Source organism: Cucurbita pepo, chromosome 14 (genome assembly GCF_057944985.1).
Source record: "Cucurbita pepo subsp. pepo isolate OVF chromosome 14, ASM5794498v1, whole genome shotgun sequence".
In the NCBI taxonomy this organism is placed as follows: Eukaryota; Viridiplantae; Streptophyta; class Magnoliopsida; order Cucurbitales; family Cucurbitaceae; genus Cucurbita; species Cucurbita pepo.
In genome coordinates, this window is record NC_141811.1 from 9731877 (window position 1) to 9750310 (window position 18434).

At 37.8% G+C, this 18434-nt stretch overlaps 1 protein-coding gene across 1 annotated transcript; it reads left to right on the forward strand.

The window, feature by feature from the left end:
- Window positions 1–5291: 5291 nt before the first annotated feature.
- On the forward strand, window positions 5292–9954 carry LOC111810790 (aspartic proteinase A1). Its single transcript, XM_023697582.2, has 14 exons — window positions 5292–5451; window positions 6740–7098; window positions 7180–7240; window positions 7371–7465; window positions 7547–7659; window positions 7733–7901; window positions 8009–8048; window positions 8134–8198; window positions 8453–8566; window positions 8657–8721; window positions 8809–8965; window positions 9051–9170; window positions 9378–9466; window positions 9545–9954. The coding sequence occupies exons 2-14, from the start codon at window positions 6748–6750 to the stop codon at window positions 9627–9629; spliced, it is 1524 nt and encodes a 507-aa protein (XP_023553350.1). The 5' UTR covers window positions 5292–5451; window positions 6740–6747; the 3' UTR covers window positions 9630–9954.
- The last annotated feature ends 8480 nt before the right edge of the window (window positions 9955–18434 follow it).

Genomic DNA, 18434 nt, shown 5'->3' on the forward strand with positions numbered 1-18434 from the left:
TGAATTAAACAGAGAAACCCACGTCTCAATCATATAAAATTGATAGAAAAAGAAAAGAGATAAAGGAATTATAGAGTTGTCAAGCTTTGTTGCTGTTCTTCAATGGAAGTTCCTTTCCGTTGAGCTCTCACGTCCACCTCTTTGCCCTAATCAGTCCTTCTTCATCTTCTTTTCCTTTTGGTGTCACCGCTGCTGTCTGTTACAATTTTTACTTCCCAAATGTGGCTCTCTCCTCTTTCTAGGAATTCTTTTCCTTTTATATTGGTTGTTTTTTCCCATTTAGGGCCGAGAAAGAATAAAATCTTACGTAAGATGTTTCTAATTGGGTAGTCAATGACCTATGTGGATTGATGGTGTGGATTAAAATTTTCATGTCATCCCCGAAAAGTTTGCTTTTTAAATTGCTTCAGCATTAGGGTCAACAATTTGTTTCCAGATTTGCTACAGCACCATGGTTCATCATAAATCATAAATGTTCTAAAAATTTACCAAATAACTCAATTTAATATACAATTAGACTCGATTCATACAAATTGATATTCTTGTCATGTTGAACCACATTGGACTATTTAATGTTTACTAATTAGAATAAATGGAGAAATTAATGAGAAAATGGTTTGTATGAGTGCAAAATTAACTACAAAAAGACTAGATATAACTCTACGTTTGGAGAGTTATCATACACGAACTCGTTAGATACCAATCTCAAACTCTTCTTTGACTCTTCGTCTTTAAGTTTCATAGAAGAATCGAGAGAAAAAAGGTCTTAGAATGGGCTAGAGAAGGCGACTTTCACACAGAAAAGATAAGGGGCATGCATCTTCTCTCCTACGGTAGGAAGAACACGATAACGTGGCCAGTTCAACCGCCTAAAAATTGGTCTCTTCTTGGTTTTTCATCAAATTGAACTTCTTTTTTATCGATTCTCATAAAATTTTCAGTAGTTCCAGAGACTAGACTCACTAAGAAAGCTGCCAAAGAAAATTTGGAGAAAATTGAGTATCGGAAGCTCAAGTAACAAGACCCCGAACACTAAACAAGAGGTAAGTAGCCATTTTGGACTTTTGTTAAGGAATACTTGTAGGAATTACATGTATTTCAATATATACCTTAAATCAAGTATAAATTAATAACATGAAAGAAAAACGTGAGGAAACCGTAAGTTAAGGATCCAAACCGGATATTTTGCTCGGGAATAAATTAACATTAGATTGACCCCCTAAATGAACTTCGTTGCCTATGAAATTTAAAAACTGGGCATAATATGGTATGCTAAAGTCACGTATGAAATTTGGTAGCGGTTGGACATGCCTATGTTGGTAAACCGAGAAAAATTGTAAATTGACCATAATGCCCTTCATCCATAATAATCTCGTTTTAACGACCCTTAAGACACCGAAGTAATGTGAAACTTTAAACTCAACCTTGAAATAGAGTTATCAAGGTACTAGTAAGATTTCACGTCCCTAGGATCACGTTAAGTTGCCCTCTAATGTTACCTAAGTTAAACCTAATAAGTTTGTAGGACTACCTCATGGTAAATTATACCAGCCTAGGTTCATTATGAATCATGTGCCAAAGATATACCTAGGATAATTGGACAATCATACTCATGGTAAATAATTTGCTAAGATTTATGCCCAAAAATTACCGTTATTTTCCATCATGCGTGTGCTTCGAGACCCTATTCCTCTTTTAGGTGGGAGACCCTATTCCTCTTTTAGGTGGGATGCCTTGTGCTATGTATCACGAACGGGATATCATGAAGGGCCTCCTATTTTCCTCACCTAGATGAGATGCCTTGCACCAGGATTTACTGCCTTGCACCAGGATTTACTGGCAGGATGACACGATCATGATTTCACCACTCATGATCATGATTGCACCACTCGTGTTCGCTAGGAGAGAATTAAGGGTCATTTGAGGGGAAGTTTTTCCGATGAGAAAGAGACATGTAATAAGGTGAACTTTAAGTGTCAAGGCCCTGAAAACCAATTGAGGTTTAACGTTCTATCCTAAGGTCGCGATGAAGAGCCTACAAGTAGGCTACTTACTAAGTTTTTACTCACTCCATGTCTATCATTTTTTTTCAAGTAATTAGGGTCTAGTTAAGGACGGGAGCGGACTTTGAAGCGAGGGTCATAGACTAACCTTCATTTTTAGACTTAGTATATTTTGAGTTTAGTCTGTTTCTTATTTTGTGTTTGAACGACTCCTTAAATATAACTTAGAACTTCAATAGTTTGCATTTCTAGTTTAGTCATTATTCAAAACCTTACAAATGAGAGATAAGAGAGGAACCCTTCGTTCGATCAACCACGATAAAATTCACACCAATTAATCAAAACCCAAAATGGACAATAACATGATCTACTATGGCAACTCACGTACGACAATGGTGAAATCAAAATGTTGGGCCACGTCGACGACAGAACGGCGACATACAAAGCCGATCGAAAGAGAAAAATCAAGAGGCGAGGGAGAGAACGGTAGCAGCTTGTGGCTAGTTTTTAAGGCTGATTCAGCTCAAGCCCACCGCTAGCAGATATTGTTTCTTTGAGTTTTTCCTTTTAGACTTTCCCTAGGTTTTTAAAATGCGTCCACTACGGAGAGGTTTTCACACCCTTATAAAACATATTTAGTCCTCCTCCCCAACCGACGTTGGATCTCACAATCCACCCCTCTTCGAAGCCCAACGTTCTCGCTAGCACTCCTTCCTTTCTCCAATCGATGTGGGACCCCCCAATCCACTCTTCTTCAGGGCCCAGTGTCCTTGTTGGCACATCGCCTAATGGACTCGGCCTCTTCGCTGACACATCGCTCGGTGTCTGGCTCTAATACCATTTATAACAGTCCAAGCCCACCACTAGCGATATTGTTCTTTTCGGGCTTTTCCTTTAATTTCAAGCTTTCCCTCTGTTCTTAAAATACTTATGCTAGTAAGAGATTTCCACACCCTTGTAAAAATGTTTCGTTATCCTCTCCAACCGATGTGGGATCTCATTCCATCGCTAGCAGATATTGTCTTTTTCAGATTTTTCCTTCCGTACTTCCACTCAAGGTTTTTAAAACACGTCTGCTAGAAAGAGGTTTCTACGTCTTATATTTCATTCTCTTCTTCAATCGATGTGGGATCTCACAGTTGATCACTCATGAGTGCGAATTTGTATGTAAAATGCTTTGAAAAGCTCCAATAATCTTTCAGCAATTTGTGACATTCAGGTTCAGCACCATACTATGTGATCTAACAAAAATAAAAGCACGTTAGGGTCCCAGAGTGCTGTAAAAATGATAAATGTAACCAAAACATAGAGCTTTTGATCTCAATTGAGTTCACTTTTTTGTTTGTATGTAGGTGACATGACACTACTCTGTACCTTAAAGGCTTTTTTTCTAACATTGTCGTGAATCACGACTCTCTTGTCGTTTTTTCTTGAATGATTATCAAAGCTGTCGTACAAATTTGTCGAGTTTTAACACGTGGCTGCACCGTGATTAATGATAGGAATGAACATTCCACGACCTTTTCAAGCTAAAATTATAAACGTTAAGGTTGAGCAAAATGACACTTAAATATATGGAGATATTCATGCCCTTGTATTCTCTAACTCGAGGCAAATCAAATCTCCACTACTAATAAAAGCATAAGATTTGTAAGAGTCTCTCAAAAAAAATCAAAGAATTCTCTAATTCTCAGACGAAGAAATTGTGTCGGGATATTACTTCGATCTGAAGTTGCACTATTATACATTATATGATAAATTGTATTTATGGATATAAATATTACCAAAGTTACCCGATGACTACTGATTTTCTAAAAACAATTTGTTTATGATCTAATCATAAATTAAGTCTCTTTCTATCGGTCGGAGGGTGGAACCCAGTCCACGAAATCTCAAAACAAGCACTCAAAGACACTATTCATCTGCTTATTATATATGGAAAGGTGTGAATTTCATCTTATGAGATTATTTTCTTAATTTCTTATTTGGTCAAGTCTTCAAAATAGTAGACGGATTGAATCAGCTATAGACAAGCCTTCATAGACAAAAGTTCGTAACTCACCCTCTATTCCATGGCTCTTCAACCAATATCGTCTATCGCCCAGAATATCGTTGTCCTTATCTAGAAAAAACATAAGATTGTGTAGTATAAAATACACAATGGGTGAGATTAGTGTTAGGGTCGAGAAATGCAATCACATGCAAACATGAATCATATTATTAGTCCCTAATACGATCTAAAACCCTGATCTTGGATTTCAGTTATTTGTTATGCTCAAGATGTGCATCAACCTCGTGCACATAGTTTTATATGCTCCACTTTCTTACACGCATAGCTCACCAAGCTCACATCATTTTCATGACCCCTAAGTTTGGCTAGATACATATCAATTTTGTATGCAAGTGGTATCATTTCATTCCCACCAACCCAACACTAAATAATTTAATACGAGTAACGGAATTAGAATATATCTTTTTTTTTTCTCATGTTTATATAAAAAAAAACGTTAGTTTTAATACATAATATATTAGTCGCTCTATATTTAGGCCTTATGAGCAACACAACTTAAAACATTAAACAAGCTAAAACAACATGGTATGGCTCTATATGACACATGTTTCAGATTTGCTTCTATCTTGACTCAGCTCCTTCTTGTCACTTTATTCAACAAATAAATTCGTAATCCAAACTAAATAATACGAATCGAATGAGTCAGTTCGAATTTTTTAGATCATCAAAATTTTTAAACACTCGAGAAATATGTTTTTACTCTATTGCCGAAACAACGAGAAAACAAGTGAAAGAGGAAGAGGGAGATGGAGAGCAACACTAATTAATCCTATGCTCGAGTGGAGATTCTTGGTTGGTCCCAAATTTATGGCAATTAGAGTCTGATTAATACCTTAAAATAATATAGACATGTTCTTCGAGCCCGAGAGAGAATTTTTTCTCTTACCTAAATGGGGCCGAAGACAATGACAAGGACGACCCCAATTTGTTTCCATCCTCCGTCTCATCCTAACATATATATATATATATATATATATATATATATATAATTTCTATATTAGAAATAAATGAAGGATTTTTCTTAAACAAGATGTCAACAATGGTTTATTTAAAGACATGATTAAGCGTTGAGAAGCACAAAACGTGAAGAATTCAAAAATTAAAATTAAAATTATTTATTATTTTTTAATTATTTACACAAAAAAAAAAATTAGATATTTTGAAGCTTATCCAAACAAATAAAACCACATTTGTTCTTGCTGGAGAAGAAAAGAATCTTCTATCATCACCGTACACGTGTACGGCAGATGTTCGAAGTAGTGCCAGTACAAAGCTGTCTACTTAATTGTCAAAAACGATAAGAGAAAAAATTGCAGTTCCTTGCGTATCTACCGTTGAAAACTCTCTGAACCTCTCGCCTTGGTTCTTGTCTTCGAGGTGAAACGCTCCTTCCATCTCTCTGATTTTTTCTTTTTGTTTTTTGCTTCGGTGTTTTGTTTCTTTATTGAATCTCTTTGATCGTCGATCGCGTTCTGTTTTGGTGTCGAATTCTGTACTGATATTGCTTCGTTTATTCTGTTATCTTAATGTTCTTTTATTGCTTTATTTAGATCTTTGGAGCATTTGAATTTTAGATGCCAGTACTTCTTAATCGTTGAGTGTTGCGAGTGCACTTAATTCCAACACTGATTTACTTCGATTGTGCTGATTTTTCCCCATTTTCCATGTTTTCGCCTGTTGAAAGGACTTAATCGTGGCTACGTGTTCTTTGTTAGACCACCGATTAAATTTTCTTTTCTAAAACTTGACTTGTTGGATGGACTTCATTCTGTGGAATCGTGCTGTATTTTGTAATCAACTTTTTGGATAGCATACTTAGCTTCTGGAATTAAATAGCTTACAGTTTGTCGGAATCTTGAGAAGTCTGTGCATATGTAATTTGTATGTATGTGTGCAAGCCAGATTGTATGTGAATATTCTGTGCTTTCTCCTGAGGCTGCTGATTAAAAGTATAAAACTATGGATCAAATGTGATTTTCCCCTTGGCACTGTCCTTTGAAATGAGGCAGGTTTCCTCTGTAAACGATCTCTTAAATAAAAAACTAAATAAAACAAATGAAAGAAGTTTATTGGGTTTGCACATATTATTAAACAATCTTATCCAAGCCTCAATTTCTTTAGTTTTTCCTTATCTCTGTTGAGGATTGTTGGTGGGGAGTCCCACCTTGGCTAATTAAGGAGATGATCATGAGTTTATAAGTAAGGAATATATCTTCACTGATATGAGGTCTTTTGGGAAAACCAAAAGTAAAGCCGTGAGAGCTTATGCTCAAAGTGGACAATATCATACCATTGTGGAGGTTCATGATTCCTAACCATCTCTATATTATATAAAGTGCTTATTATATATATGTCTGTGTCTATGTCTGTGTCTGTGTGTCACCAAACAAAGCTTGCACGTTTTGCGTTGCCCAGGCTTGCCTCGACAGACTGCTGCACTTGAGTGCGGTTTGTATTTTAAGTGACAGTAAATGACTTCTGCTTTGACATATCGATGATTAAAGAATCATAAAGTTCTGTGATTTTTTTTTTTTTTTTTTTTTTTTTGAAATATGAAATTTGGTATATAGATATTAATTAGTCTGCTAACCTTTTGCATCGTGTAATGAATTGTTGCCGTTGTGACTACCATCGGACTCTAATATAGCGTGTTCTCAATTGACAGTGAGCAACATGGGTACAAGACTTAAGCTTTTTACAGCCTTGCTCTTCATTTGCTTCCTTATGTTTCCAATGGTGTTTTCTGCATCTAACGATGGGAAGGTTAGAATTGGACTGAAACGGAGGAAGTTCGGCCAGAACATTCGAGTTGCTAGCAAGATTGCAACCAAGGAAGGAGTTTCCTTGAAAAATTCTGTTGAGAAATTGGGAGATTCAGCTGATACTGATATTGTAGCATTGAAGAATTACTTGAATGCTCAGTATTTTGGTGAGATTGGTATTGGTACGCCCCCTCAGAAGTTTACTGTTATTTTTGACACTGGCAGTTCAAATTTGTGGGTTCCATCATCCAAGTGCTTCTCTGTAAGTTCCCATCATCTTAATTATGAAAAGATTTATCTGTCCTTTATAAAAGAACACGCGGTGATTTTGAGTTATCTGTAGGTTGCTTGTCTACTCCATTCCAAGTACAAGTCAAAGCGTTCAAGTACTTACGAAAAGAATGGTTAGTACTCTTCCTAGCTAGTATTATGGTTGCAAAATTGTCTTCTTCTTATCGATACTTTTTACTAATGCATTTGAGTCCCCCATGCTTCTTTTGTGATATCATAAACGTTATTAAATGCATTGCACAGGTAAACATGCTTCGATTCAATATGGGACTGGTGCTATTTCTGGCTACTTCAGTGAAGACCATGTTAAAGTTGGCGACCTAATAGTTAAGAAACAGGTATTTGTTTATGTTTATTTCTGTTCTTTTCATTTATTTATTCTTGGTTGTCTTTTAGTTTTATAATATTTTTCATTCCAGGAATTTATCGAGGCAACTAAGGAACCCAGCCTCACGTTTGTACTTGCCCAATTTGATGGCATACTTGGACTTGGCTTTAAAGAGATCTCAGTTGGAGATGCAGTGCCTGTATGGTATGTGGATGCGTTATGTAAAGAAGAGTTGTTATTGATGGTATAGATTACTAAATGTTTAGTAATCATTCAGGTACAACATGGTTGACCAAAACCTTGTAAAGGAACCTGTTTTCTCGTTTTGGTTCAATCGAAATGAAGATGAGGAACAAGGCGGTGAAATTGTCTTTGGTGGTGTCGATCCAAATCACTACAAGGGGGAGCATACATATGTTCCAGTTACCAAAAAAGGATATTGGCAGGTTCGAAATCTGTGCTTCTTATAAATAGTTTACATGTAATATATCATTGTCTTTGTTACTAGCTGATTATTAGGAAACAATTTTGATATCATTTTCTATGTTGACAGTTTGATATGGGCGATGTCCTGATCAATGGGAGTACCACTGGTATGTTCAAAACTATCGTGATCAACCAAAATATTGTTTTCATATCTGCCTCTATTAATATTGACTTCAAAAAATCCTGTCGCAGAATTTTGTTCAGGTGGTTGCTCAGCTATTGCTGATTCAGGAACTTCTTTGTTGGCTGGTCCAACGGTGTGTGCTACCCTTCATGTGCATTAATGAAGTTAAAAACACGTTTATTTACTTGTAGCATATGATTTTCTTATGTTTTAGGATGCCTTCAATTTAGCTCCATTCATATTAAACCGTTGATTTTCTCCTTCGCATTAATCTACTTTCGAAGATCTTATGGTTTCGAAGATCTTATTGTCCTATTTTCCTATGCTCTGAGGTTTCTTGGTTGCATTAATTTTTATGGTTGGCTGAGATTTACCCCTTATTTTCAGTCTATTATTACTCAAGTTAATCATGCCATTGGGGCCTCGGGGGTCGTAAGTGAGGAATGCAAGACTGTAGTTGCAGAATATGGAGAAACCATAATCAAAATGCTATTAGCAAAGGTATTGATGTCTCTCTTTACATTATCAAAGCTTCAACATAAGAATCTCATTTGTTCAATTCTCTCGACTATTTTTACTCTTTTTTGGCAGGATCAACCCAAGAAAATCTGCTCTACACTTGGTTTGTGTACTTTTGACGGGACGCGTGGTGTAAGGTTTGAATTTTTTTTCCCTCAATTTTTCCTAGGTTCATTTCCAAGGGTAATATTTACGTTCCGTTCCATCTTTTGGTGACGTTTCAGTATGGGGATTGAGAGCGTTGTGGATAACACGACACAGAAATCTTCGAATGGGTTGCATGATGTTATGTGCAACGCATGTGAGATGGCAGTTGTATGGGCACAAAGCCAGCTAAAGGATGAGAAAACACAAGACCAGATTCTTAATTATATAGATGGGGTAAAACAAAACAACTCTTCACCCTCTGAAATTTCCTTCAAAACTCTTCTTCACCTACTCATGTGATCGTCTACTGTTATTGCAGCTCTGCGAGAAGCTGCCCAGTCCAATGGGAGAATCAGTAATTGATTGTGATTCCTTGTCTACTTTGCCTTCCGTTTCATTTACCATTGGTGGGAAGGTCTTTGATCTTAAGCCTGAGCAGGTAAGATATGTTCGGTCATGTTCGGTATCTTCCACGTCCGGTCTCTTCCCTGGGAAAAACATTTTCTTTAATTTTCATCTGGGCATTTCTTTTAGATCTGCTAGCAATCTTGTTCATTTGCAAAGCTAGTTTGCAAACCATAATGAGTTTGTTTTACATTTATCACACTTTACTGAATCTATTATGTATTTCTTGGACTGCGACCAGTATGTGCTCAAAGTCACCCAGGGACCTGTAACTGAATGCATCAGTGGATTTGCAGCTCTGGACGTGCCACCTCCACGGGGACCCCTCTGGTTAGTTTTTATTTTTCTTAAATTACGTGTTGGATCGAAATCGGCGCTTTAGCTAACATGGTATTGTTCATCACATAGGATCTTGGGGGATGTTTTCATGGGTACCTACCATACTGTATTTGACTATGGAAACTTGAGAGTTGGATTTGCAGAAGCTGCTTAAGTGCTCAAATTTCAACTTGCTTTGTATCATAAAGTTCCCAGTTTCCACGATTCTCGTTGTCAAATAAGCTTATGGTAGCTGTTCATGTAAATATGTATTTAGCAACTTTCTCTGTGGTAACCGACTATATACTTAAGAAACAAAGACCTTCTGGATATTTGGACTGTTTAGGGGTTGGGATTTACATGCCACCATCTATTTAAGTGTGGACTTGGTACTTTTATTGATGATCTCTCAAGCATCAAGTCCTTGATAGCTGATTAATGATTTCGTTAGGAATTATGGTTCTCCGTAATGATATGATATCGTCCATTTTGAGCATAAACTCTCATTTGGTTTTTCGTTTCCCCTAAAGGCTTTATACTAATAGTGATTCTCCCAACAATCTTCAACAGATTTTGTTAGAGAATGTTAAATTTGTGGGTTGACATATCTACCGTACCTCTCTCTACGTGACCCTTTACCCATCCTCGCTTTGTATTTGAACGTCTCGAAGTCTTGTCTTTGGTCATTTGGGTTAGTTATCCCGCCTACTTTTTGGACATTTTGGACTCCTATGGCCCTTTGCTCCACGACCGAAACATACATTAGTTCTTGCCAAGCATTCTCCCTTATTTAGCCTTTTTGTACTTAGCCTTCGGTTATTGTTTTGCTTATGGGGCCTTTGATGTGTCTTTGGAGCGTCCTTATCAAGTCCTCTCTTGTGTCTTGCTTGCTCCACTTTTTTGTCCTTTTGGTGGTGCATGTCTAGTGTTACAAACGCTTTTTCTTGGCAACAGATTGGGTGATGGTGCGGCACGCAGTCTCAGCACTGAGTGAGTCAAGCCAACTTCGGATCACGTTGCCTACGATCGGGCAACGTGTATTCAAACCTCGGGCTCCGATTTGAAGAGAAGATTTAGAAAATGGGGGGAGGGGGGTTGGAAAAAGAGTTTTGAAAGCAAGAATGAGAGAGACATTGAGAGTGGTGTTATATAGCATGCAAGCAAAAAGGTAACAACAATGGCTTAAACAGTATATAACTTTTCGGGTAGGGAGAATTTGACAACTAGTCGCATCCTCCTATAGTACATTTTGAAGCATTTTATGTCGATCAGACATAGCCATGATTTTGCCGAAACAAGAAGTAGTAAAGTAGTACGAGGTAGTAAAAGAAAACAAGTAGTAAAGTAGTAGAAGGTAGTAAAAGAAAACAAGTAGTACAAGGCAGTAAAAGAAAACAAAAACAAGAAGTAAATAATACAACATGAAAGCAGTAAAATAGTACAAGGCAAAGGTTTCAGCATGTCATGGGCATGCGGTCATGGGCAACACGCCTTGGACAAGTATGACCATGACACCTAGCAAAGTGACGACCTTGATTGCAGTTGCATAGTCACTTGAGACATGATTCGCTATTGCGTGTCACAGGCATGCAGCCATGGGCAACACGTCTTGGAGAAGTATGACCGTGATACCTAGCAAAGTGACGGCCTTAAGTGCAGTTACATAGTCACTTGAGGCGTGAGTTGCTACTGATCCTTTTATATTCTCTCTAAAGGCCCTTTACGAAACGAATAGTCCTTTCTTCGCTGCATCTTCTAACTCTGGAGCAAACTAATAACTTAGTGAACTCCAAGTCATTCTTCTACGGTCCTCCCCCCTTGCTTCCCTTGCTTAAGGCTTAAGAAGGCTTCTTGGTTTTCAAACATGACCACTATAGGGTAGTACTTTTCAAAGAATATCTCCTTAAAGCGGCTCTAGCACTTACCGTCTTGGAAGTTGACTTTCACAAAAAAATGTGCCTCTCCTTGACTCTCCAGGGCAATTCATGTATAGGAAGGCGGTCTCTATAGCTTCAAGCCATGCCTCCGCTTTTACTACGTCAACCTTGCCCCCATCAAATGGTGGGTCAAACTTCTTTAAGTCCCTGATGTAGTGGGATTCTTCTGTAGCCCCTTGGAAACTTCTAGGGATTTGCACTCCTTGAGCTGTCGTAAGAGCATGTACTAGCTAGCTAGCCTGTATTTCTATGGTTGACTTCATGAAAGACGGCAGGGTTTCTAGAGTAAACGTGAAGGTGGACTGTCCTGAAGGCGTCATCCTTCAGCTTCCTCGCCTAACTAGGGTCCTCTTCTTGGGTGACATGATCTCAGCCCGGATCACTAGGGCCTTTAGATTGTCTTAGGTCTTATCTTAAGTACTAGTAACCCTGTGATCGTGCACCCAATTACTTGAAGTTCTAGGCATACCTAAACTTAAGAGCCCTAAGGCATACTTGCTTGGTCTTGACGGTGCATCCTCTTGAGCTGGGCCATAGAGAAACCTTGGGCTCTAATACAACTTTGTAAGGATCGGGCTGACTCGATGACTCCAAAAAGATGGGTAAATTTTTCGTAGTATAAAACAAAGAGATTTAAAACATAATATACATTATATTTATATTATAACAAAATTGTGTTCATACATAACACAACACAACAAATAAAACACAAAATAAAAAACATACACAAAACATTTTAAAACAAACAATACAACAAATAAAACACAAAATAAAAAACATACACAAAACATTTTAAAACAAAAGGGTTGAGGACGACAGTTTGGGCTTGTCTATCATACATATACCAAAGTTCACTCCTGACTTCGACCAGCTCCTTATTACCTGAAAAACATGGAAAATAAGGAATAAGCACAAAAACTCAGTAAGTGGCCTACGTGTAGGCTATTAATTGTGTCCTTGATATGCTAGGGTACCGCACTCTTTCTTTTCTTGTTCTTGGAATAAGTACTTAGGTCATTTAGTTCTATTCTTGACCTGAAGGGTTCTTATCATGATCTATCTTGAGGACCATGGTCCTAGAATTTGAAACTTTAGATCTGATCTAAGGGCCTTAGTACTATGATTCTTAGTTCTTGTCCTTAGAACTTAGATCTTGATCCATGTTCTAGTCCTTGATCGTTATCTTGTTCTTGGTACTTTCTAGGTTCTTCTTCTGTTCTTGGTTTGTTCTCCAAGACTCTCCCCTTAGGATTTACGGTACTAGTCATGAACCTGACAACCTGTGTTCGAGGCTTCATGTGTTCCAAGTGACACAATCTTAACTCGCATCTAGGGCTTGCCCTGTGATACGGTCTAAAAACCTATGTCCAAGGTTTCATGCGTTCCAAGCGACATAGTCTGAAAACCTACATCCAAAGCTTTACGTTTCAAGCGATATAGTCTAATCCTGCATCCATGGCTTGCCCTGTGATACAACTTGAATACCTATGCCCAAGGCTTCATTCTTTCCAAGCGACATAGTCTGAATACCTGCACTTAAGGCTTCATATGTTCTAAGCAGCATAGTTATCAGGAGCATGTTGTACCGTGGGAGGTCTTAGGAGGTTTACTCTCCTTGTTCCATCATGGCTCTAGATTACTCCCCATGATAGAGCATAAAGGTCACATGATTGGTGCAACATGAACATGACATCCTACAAATCTTAGGGTACCAAACATGGTTATTAAGAGGATATTTTGCGGTGATAATTAGTTAGAATATATCTCACATATTTAGGGAGTTGTTAGTATAGATTTGATTAACCGTATATTTTATTTATTTACCAGATTTAGTTAGATATATATTTTTTCTATTTTTAGGTATTAGTTGATAGTTTGTATCCTATTTAAACGTGGTAAACATGAATGAAGATCATACTCTCGATCCCAATTCTCTTTCTATTTCTCATTCTTAACATGGTATCAGAGCACCGATCTTGGTGTTCTTAAATATCAAAATTTCCTTTATGGCGGAATCAGCCAAATCCAGCTTCAAAATTTCGGATGTTGATTTAACACATCCGTACTATATTCATCACTCTGATCAGCCAGGATATTCACTTGTTCCAATCAAATTAAATGGAGCAAATTACCAATCCTGGAGTAAATCAGTTATGCATGCTCTTATTGCCAAGAAGAAAATTGGCTTCATTGATGGCACAATTGAGGAACCGTCCCAAGATGCAAATTCAACCGAATTCGAACTCTGGAATCAGTGCAACAGTATGATAATATCTTGGTTAACTCATTCCGTTGAAGCAGATATCGCTAAAGGCATTATTCACGCCAAGACAGCTCATCAAGTGTGGGTTGATCTTCACGATCAATTCTCACAAAAGAATGCTCCAGCAATTTTTCAAATACAAAACTCGATAGCAACGATGTCACAAGGAACCATGGCGCTGTCAACATATTTCACCAAGCTCAAAGCACTTTGGGATGAACTGGAAGCGTACCGCACACCATTTACCTGTAATCAACGTCAAATACATATTGATCAACGCGAAGAAGACAAATTGATGCAATTGCTCATGGGGCTTAATCAGTCTTATAAAACGGTGAGATCTAACATATTGATGATGTCTCCATTACCTAATGTGAGGCAAGCCTATTCATTACTTGTACAAGAAGAGATGCAGCGTCAGGTAACTTCCGAACCTACTGAGAATTTCTCGATTGCATCAGCAGTGCAAAAGAAAACAATATATTCAAAATTCGCCAAGGACAAAAAGTGTGAACACTGCAATAAAAGTGGTCATACAATCAATGAGTGTCGAATTCTTAAGTTTCACTGTAACTTTTGTGATAGAAGGGGCCATACAGAAGATCGGTGTCGACAGAAAAATAATTCTGGAAGGACAAGACAAGACAATCAACACAATAACCGTGGATATCGATCATCTGCAAATATGGCCGATGTTTCACAGTTGAATACAGAAGAACAGTCACCTAATTCCATTCCAAATTTTTCTTCTGAGCAATTACGACAGATAGCACAAGCCTTATCTGCAATCAATCATCACCCTTCTGGTAATTCCGACAATCACGTCAATGTTGCAGGTTTGCTTCCCATATCTACATTATCTATTAACTCTGCGAGTTCTAATTCATGGATTCTCGATAGTGGAGCTACGGATCATATAGTATCAAAATCTTCTGTTATGACTGAACCAAAGGCTGCCATCATGTCTGCAATAAATTTGCCTAATGGAGAGACAGCACGTGTGTCACATACTGGCAATATTTCTCTTAGCCCTAACCTTCAATTAAACAACGTTTTATGTGTGCCTTCATTCAATTTAAACCTAATGTCGATCAGCAAACTTACCAATAACTTGAAATGTTATGTCACCTTCTATCCTGATTCTTGTGTTATGCAGGACTTGGCTACGGGGAAGATGATTGGCTCGGGTAAACAATTTGGAGGTCTCTATCATATTTCTTCATCTCCAATCAAATCTTCAGCTCATCAAGTATCTCAGTCATCTGATTTGTGGCATTTACGCCTAGGTCATCCTTCCTTTTCTCGTTTTAAATTTCTAGCTGATCAATTGCATCTTAATAATGCGAGTTATTCTCATAATTGTAGTATCTGCCCGTTAGCAAAACAAACTAGGTTGTCTTTCCCAAGAAGTTCAATAACAACCCATTCTGCTTTTGATCTGATACATTGTGATGTTTGGGGACCACATAAAATTCCTACCCATTCTGGTTTGCGTTTTTTTCTCACTATTGTTGATGATTTTACTCGATGTACTTGGGTTTTTTTAATGCAACATAAGTCAGAAGTACATCATTTGTTAATGAACTTTGTTAAATTCGTTCAAACTCAATTTCATACTACTATCAAGATAGTTCGATCAGACAATGGGACTGAGTTCCTATCTTTGCAACCATTCTTTACTTCTTGTGGTATTGAATTTCAGCGCACTTGTGTCTATACTCCACAACAAAATGGAGTCGTAGAACGCAAGCATCGCCATATCCTAAATGTAGCTAGGTCTCTTCTTTTTCAGTCACAGGTTCCACTTAATTTTTGGGGAGAGTGCATTTTAACGGCTGTTTATCTTATAAATAGAACGCCATCACCATTATTATCTAACAAGACACCCTTTGAAGCACTCTACAAACGACCACCTACATTTCATCATCTTAAAGTTTTTGGTTGTAAATGTTATGCAACTATAGTACATCCTAAGCAAAAATTTGAACCTAGGGCAACTCCTTGTGTTTTCGTAGGATATCCTTGTGGTCATAAAGGTTACAAGTTGTATGACATGCAATCTCACAAATTCTTTATCAGTCGTGATGTCAAATTTTGTGAAGATGATTTTCCTTTTTCATCAGCTTCACAAACTTCGACATTAGCTCCTTCGACTCCTGTTGTACCACTTCATGATCCATCCTACTCAAACATCCATCCTCCACCTTCTATTCCTTCACCTCCTACTCCGTCGTCTCCTCCACCTTCTCCAGATTCGCCCACTAATTCCAATCCTATCCCACCTGATACATCAGCTCCACTTCGACGTTCTACTCGTACTAAACAGCCTCCAGCTTGGCATAAGGATTATGAGATGTCTTCTGGAGCCAATCATTTAACCTCTAGCTCAAGTCCCGGCACTGGCACCATGTATCCCCTTCATCATTACCTTTCATTCTCTCGTTTTTCTCCTACTCAACGTGCTTTTCTAGCTCTTATTACATCCCAGACAGAACCTAAAACCTATGACGAGGCAGTTGGCGACCCGTTATGGCAGCAGGCTATGAATGATGAAATTGCAGCTTTGGAACGTAATCATACATGGTCTCTCGTTCCTCTACCACTTGGTCATAAAGCTATTGGTTGTCGTTGGGTGTACAAAATTAAATACAACTCTGATGGTTCTGTTGAACGTTATAAAGCTCGACTAGTAGCAAAGGGATACACTCAGGTTGAAGGTATTGATTACACAGAAACATTTTCCCCTACAGCGAAACTTACTACACTTCGTTGCTTACTCACTGTTGCTGCTGCTCGAAAATGGTTCACCCATCAGTTGGATGTTCAAAATGCCTTTCTCCATGGTAATCTAGACGAGGAAGTTTATATGTCTTTACCACCAGGTCTTCGCCGACAGGGGGAGAATACAGTATGTCGGCTCCATAAATCTCTTTATGGATTAAAACAGGCTTCTCGCAATTGGTTCTCCATATTTTCTACAACTATACAAAATGCAGGCTACACTCAGTCCAAAGCAGATTACTCTTTGTTTACTAAGAGTAAAGGTACTTCTTTCACTGCAGTTCTAATCTATGTTGATGATATTCTGTTGACAGGCAATGATCTCGAAGAAATTCAATATCTCAAGACTAGTTTACTCCAGAAATTTCTTATCAAAGATTTAGAAAATTTGAAATATTTTCTAGGCATTGAATTTTCTCGATCTAGAAAAGGAATTTTTATGTCTCAAAGGAAGTATGCTCTAGACATCCTTCAAGACACAGGTCTTACAGGAGCACGTCCAGACAAATTTCCTATGGAGCAAAATCTGAAACTTTCTTTAACTGAAGGAGAGAAGTTGAATGATCCAAGTAAATACAGACGGTTGATTGGCAGATTAATATATTTGACCGTCACTAGGCCTGACATAGCTTATTCAGTTCGTATGCTTAGCCAATTTATGCATGAACCAAGAAAACCACATTGGGAGGCAGCTCTTCGAGTTCTGAGGTACATCAAAGGCACTCCTGGTCAAGGACTTCTACTGCCATCTGAAAACAATTTAAGATTACAGGCATATTGCGATTCTGACTGGGGTGGTTGTCGAACTTCCAGACGATCTATTTCTGGGTTCTGCATTTTCCTCGGAAATTCAATTATTTCTTGGAAGTCTAAAAAGCAGACTAATGTGTCCAGATCATCAGCAGAAGCCGAGTATCGAGCTATGGCAAATACTTGTTTAGAGTTAACTTGGTTAAGATACATTCTTCAAGACTTGAATGTTCCACTGTCCGAACCAGCATTATTATATTGTGATAATCAAGCAGCATTACATATAGCAGCCAATCCAGTTTTTCATGAACGTACGAAACACATTGAAATAGATTGTCATATAGTTCGAGAAAAGTTACAAGCTGGAATCATCAAACCGTATTATGTATCGACCAAAATGCAATTGGCAGATGTTTTTACTAAAGCTTTGGGAAGACAACAATTTGACTTTTTGAAGGACAAGTTGGGTGTGATCGACATACACTCTCCAACTTGAGGGGGAGTATTAAGAGGATATTTTGCGGTGATAATTAGTTAGAATATATCTCACATATTTAGGGAGTTGTTAGTATAGATTTGATTAACCGTATATTTTATTTATTTACCAGATTTAGTTAGATATATATTTTTTCTATTTTTAGGTATTAGTTGATAGTTTGTATCCTATTTAAACGTGGTAAACATGAATGAAGATCATACTCTCGATCCCAATTCTATTTCTATTTCTCATTCTTAACAATGGTGCAGGGCATCTCATCTAGGTGAGGGAAATGAGGTCAAACATGACATCTTGCTAAGAAAACATGGTGCAGGGCATCCCACAAGGAAAACATGGGCCTCTGAAAGCACTGCTTGGTGGGAGGTCATGGGTTACATTAGACATAATTAAAGTATTACCTAGCATTCTTGAATTTCTGTGTCTGAGGACCTTGGTCCCTTATCCTTAAATGGTACCTAACATTCTTCTTATCTTGGTAGTTCTACAGTTTGTATAGTATTTTTCTTGGTTCTCAATCTAGTAAGTTTCTAAGGTTCTTAATTCCTTGGGGCATGAGTTGTATTATGCATTCACAAACATATAAACCCATTTATGAATTTCATCACAATAACAAGCATGAGTCATTCTAGAAAGTCAGTCATGATGAATTTTTTAGAGGGTTCTAGAAGAGTCGTGAGGTGTTTCCTGTAGGTGTTTCTTTGGTCCTAACTTGGTTTAGGTTCCAAACTTACTCTAATCAAATTGAAATCT

What these genes read in the sequence shown, in the direction of transcription:
- LOC111810790 (XM_023697582.2), top strand. Translation starts at nt 6,748, where the DNA reads ATGGGTACAAGACTTAAGCTTTTTACAGCCTTGCTCTTCATTTGCTTC. An exon ending in CTTTGTTGGCTGGTCCAACG is followed by an intron (nt 8,199 to 8,452) that starts GTGTGTGCTACC and finishes CCTTATTTTCAG; the next exon opens with TCTATTATTACTCAAGTTAA. An exon ending in TTGATCTTAAGCCTGAGCAG is followed by an intron (nt 9,171 to 9,377) that starts GTAAGATATGTT and finishes GACTGCGACCAG; the next exon opens with TATGTGCTCAAAGTCACCCA.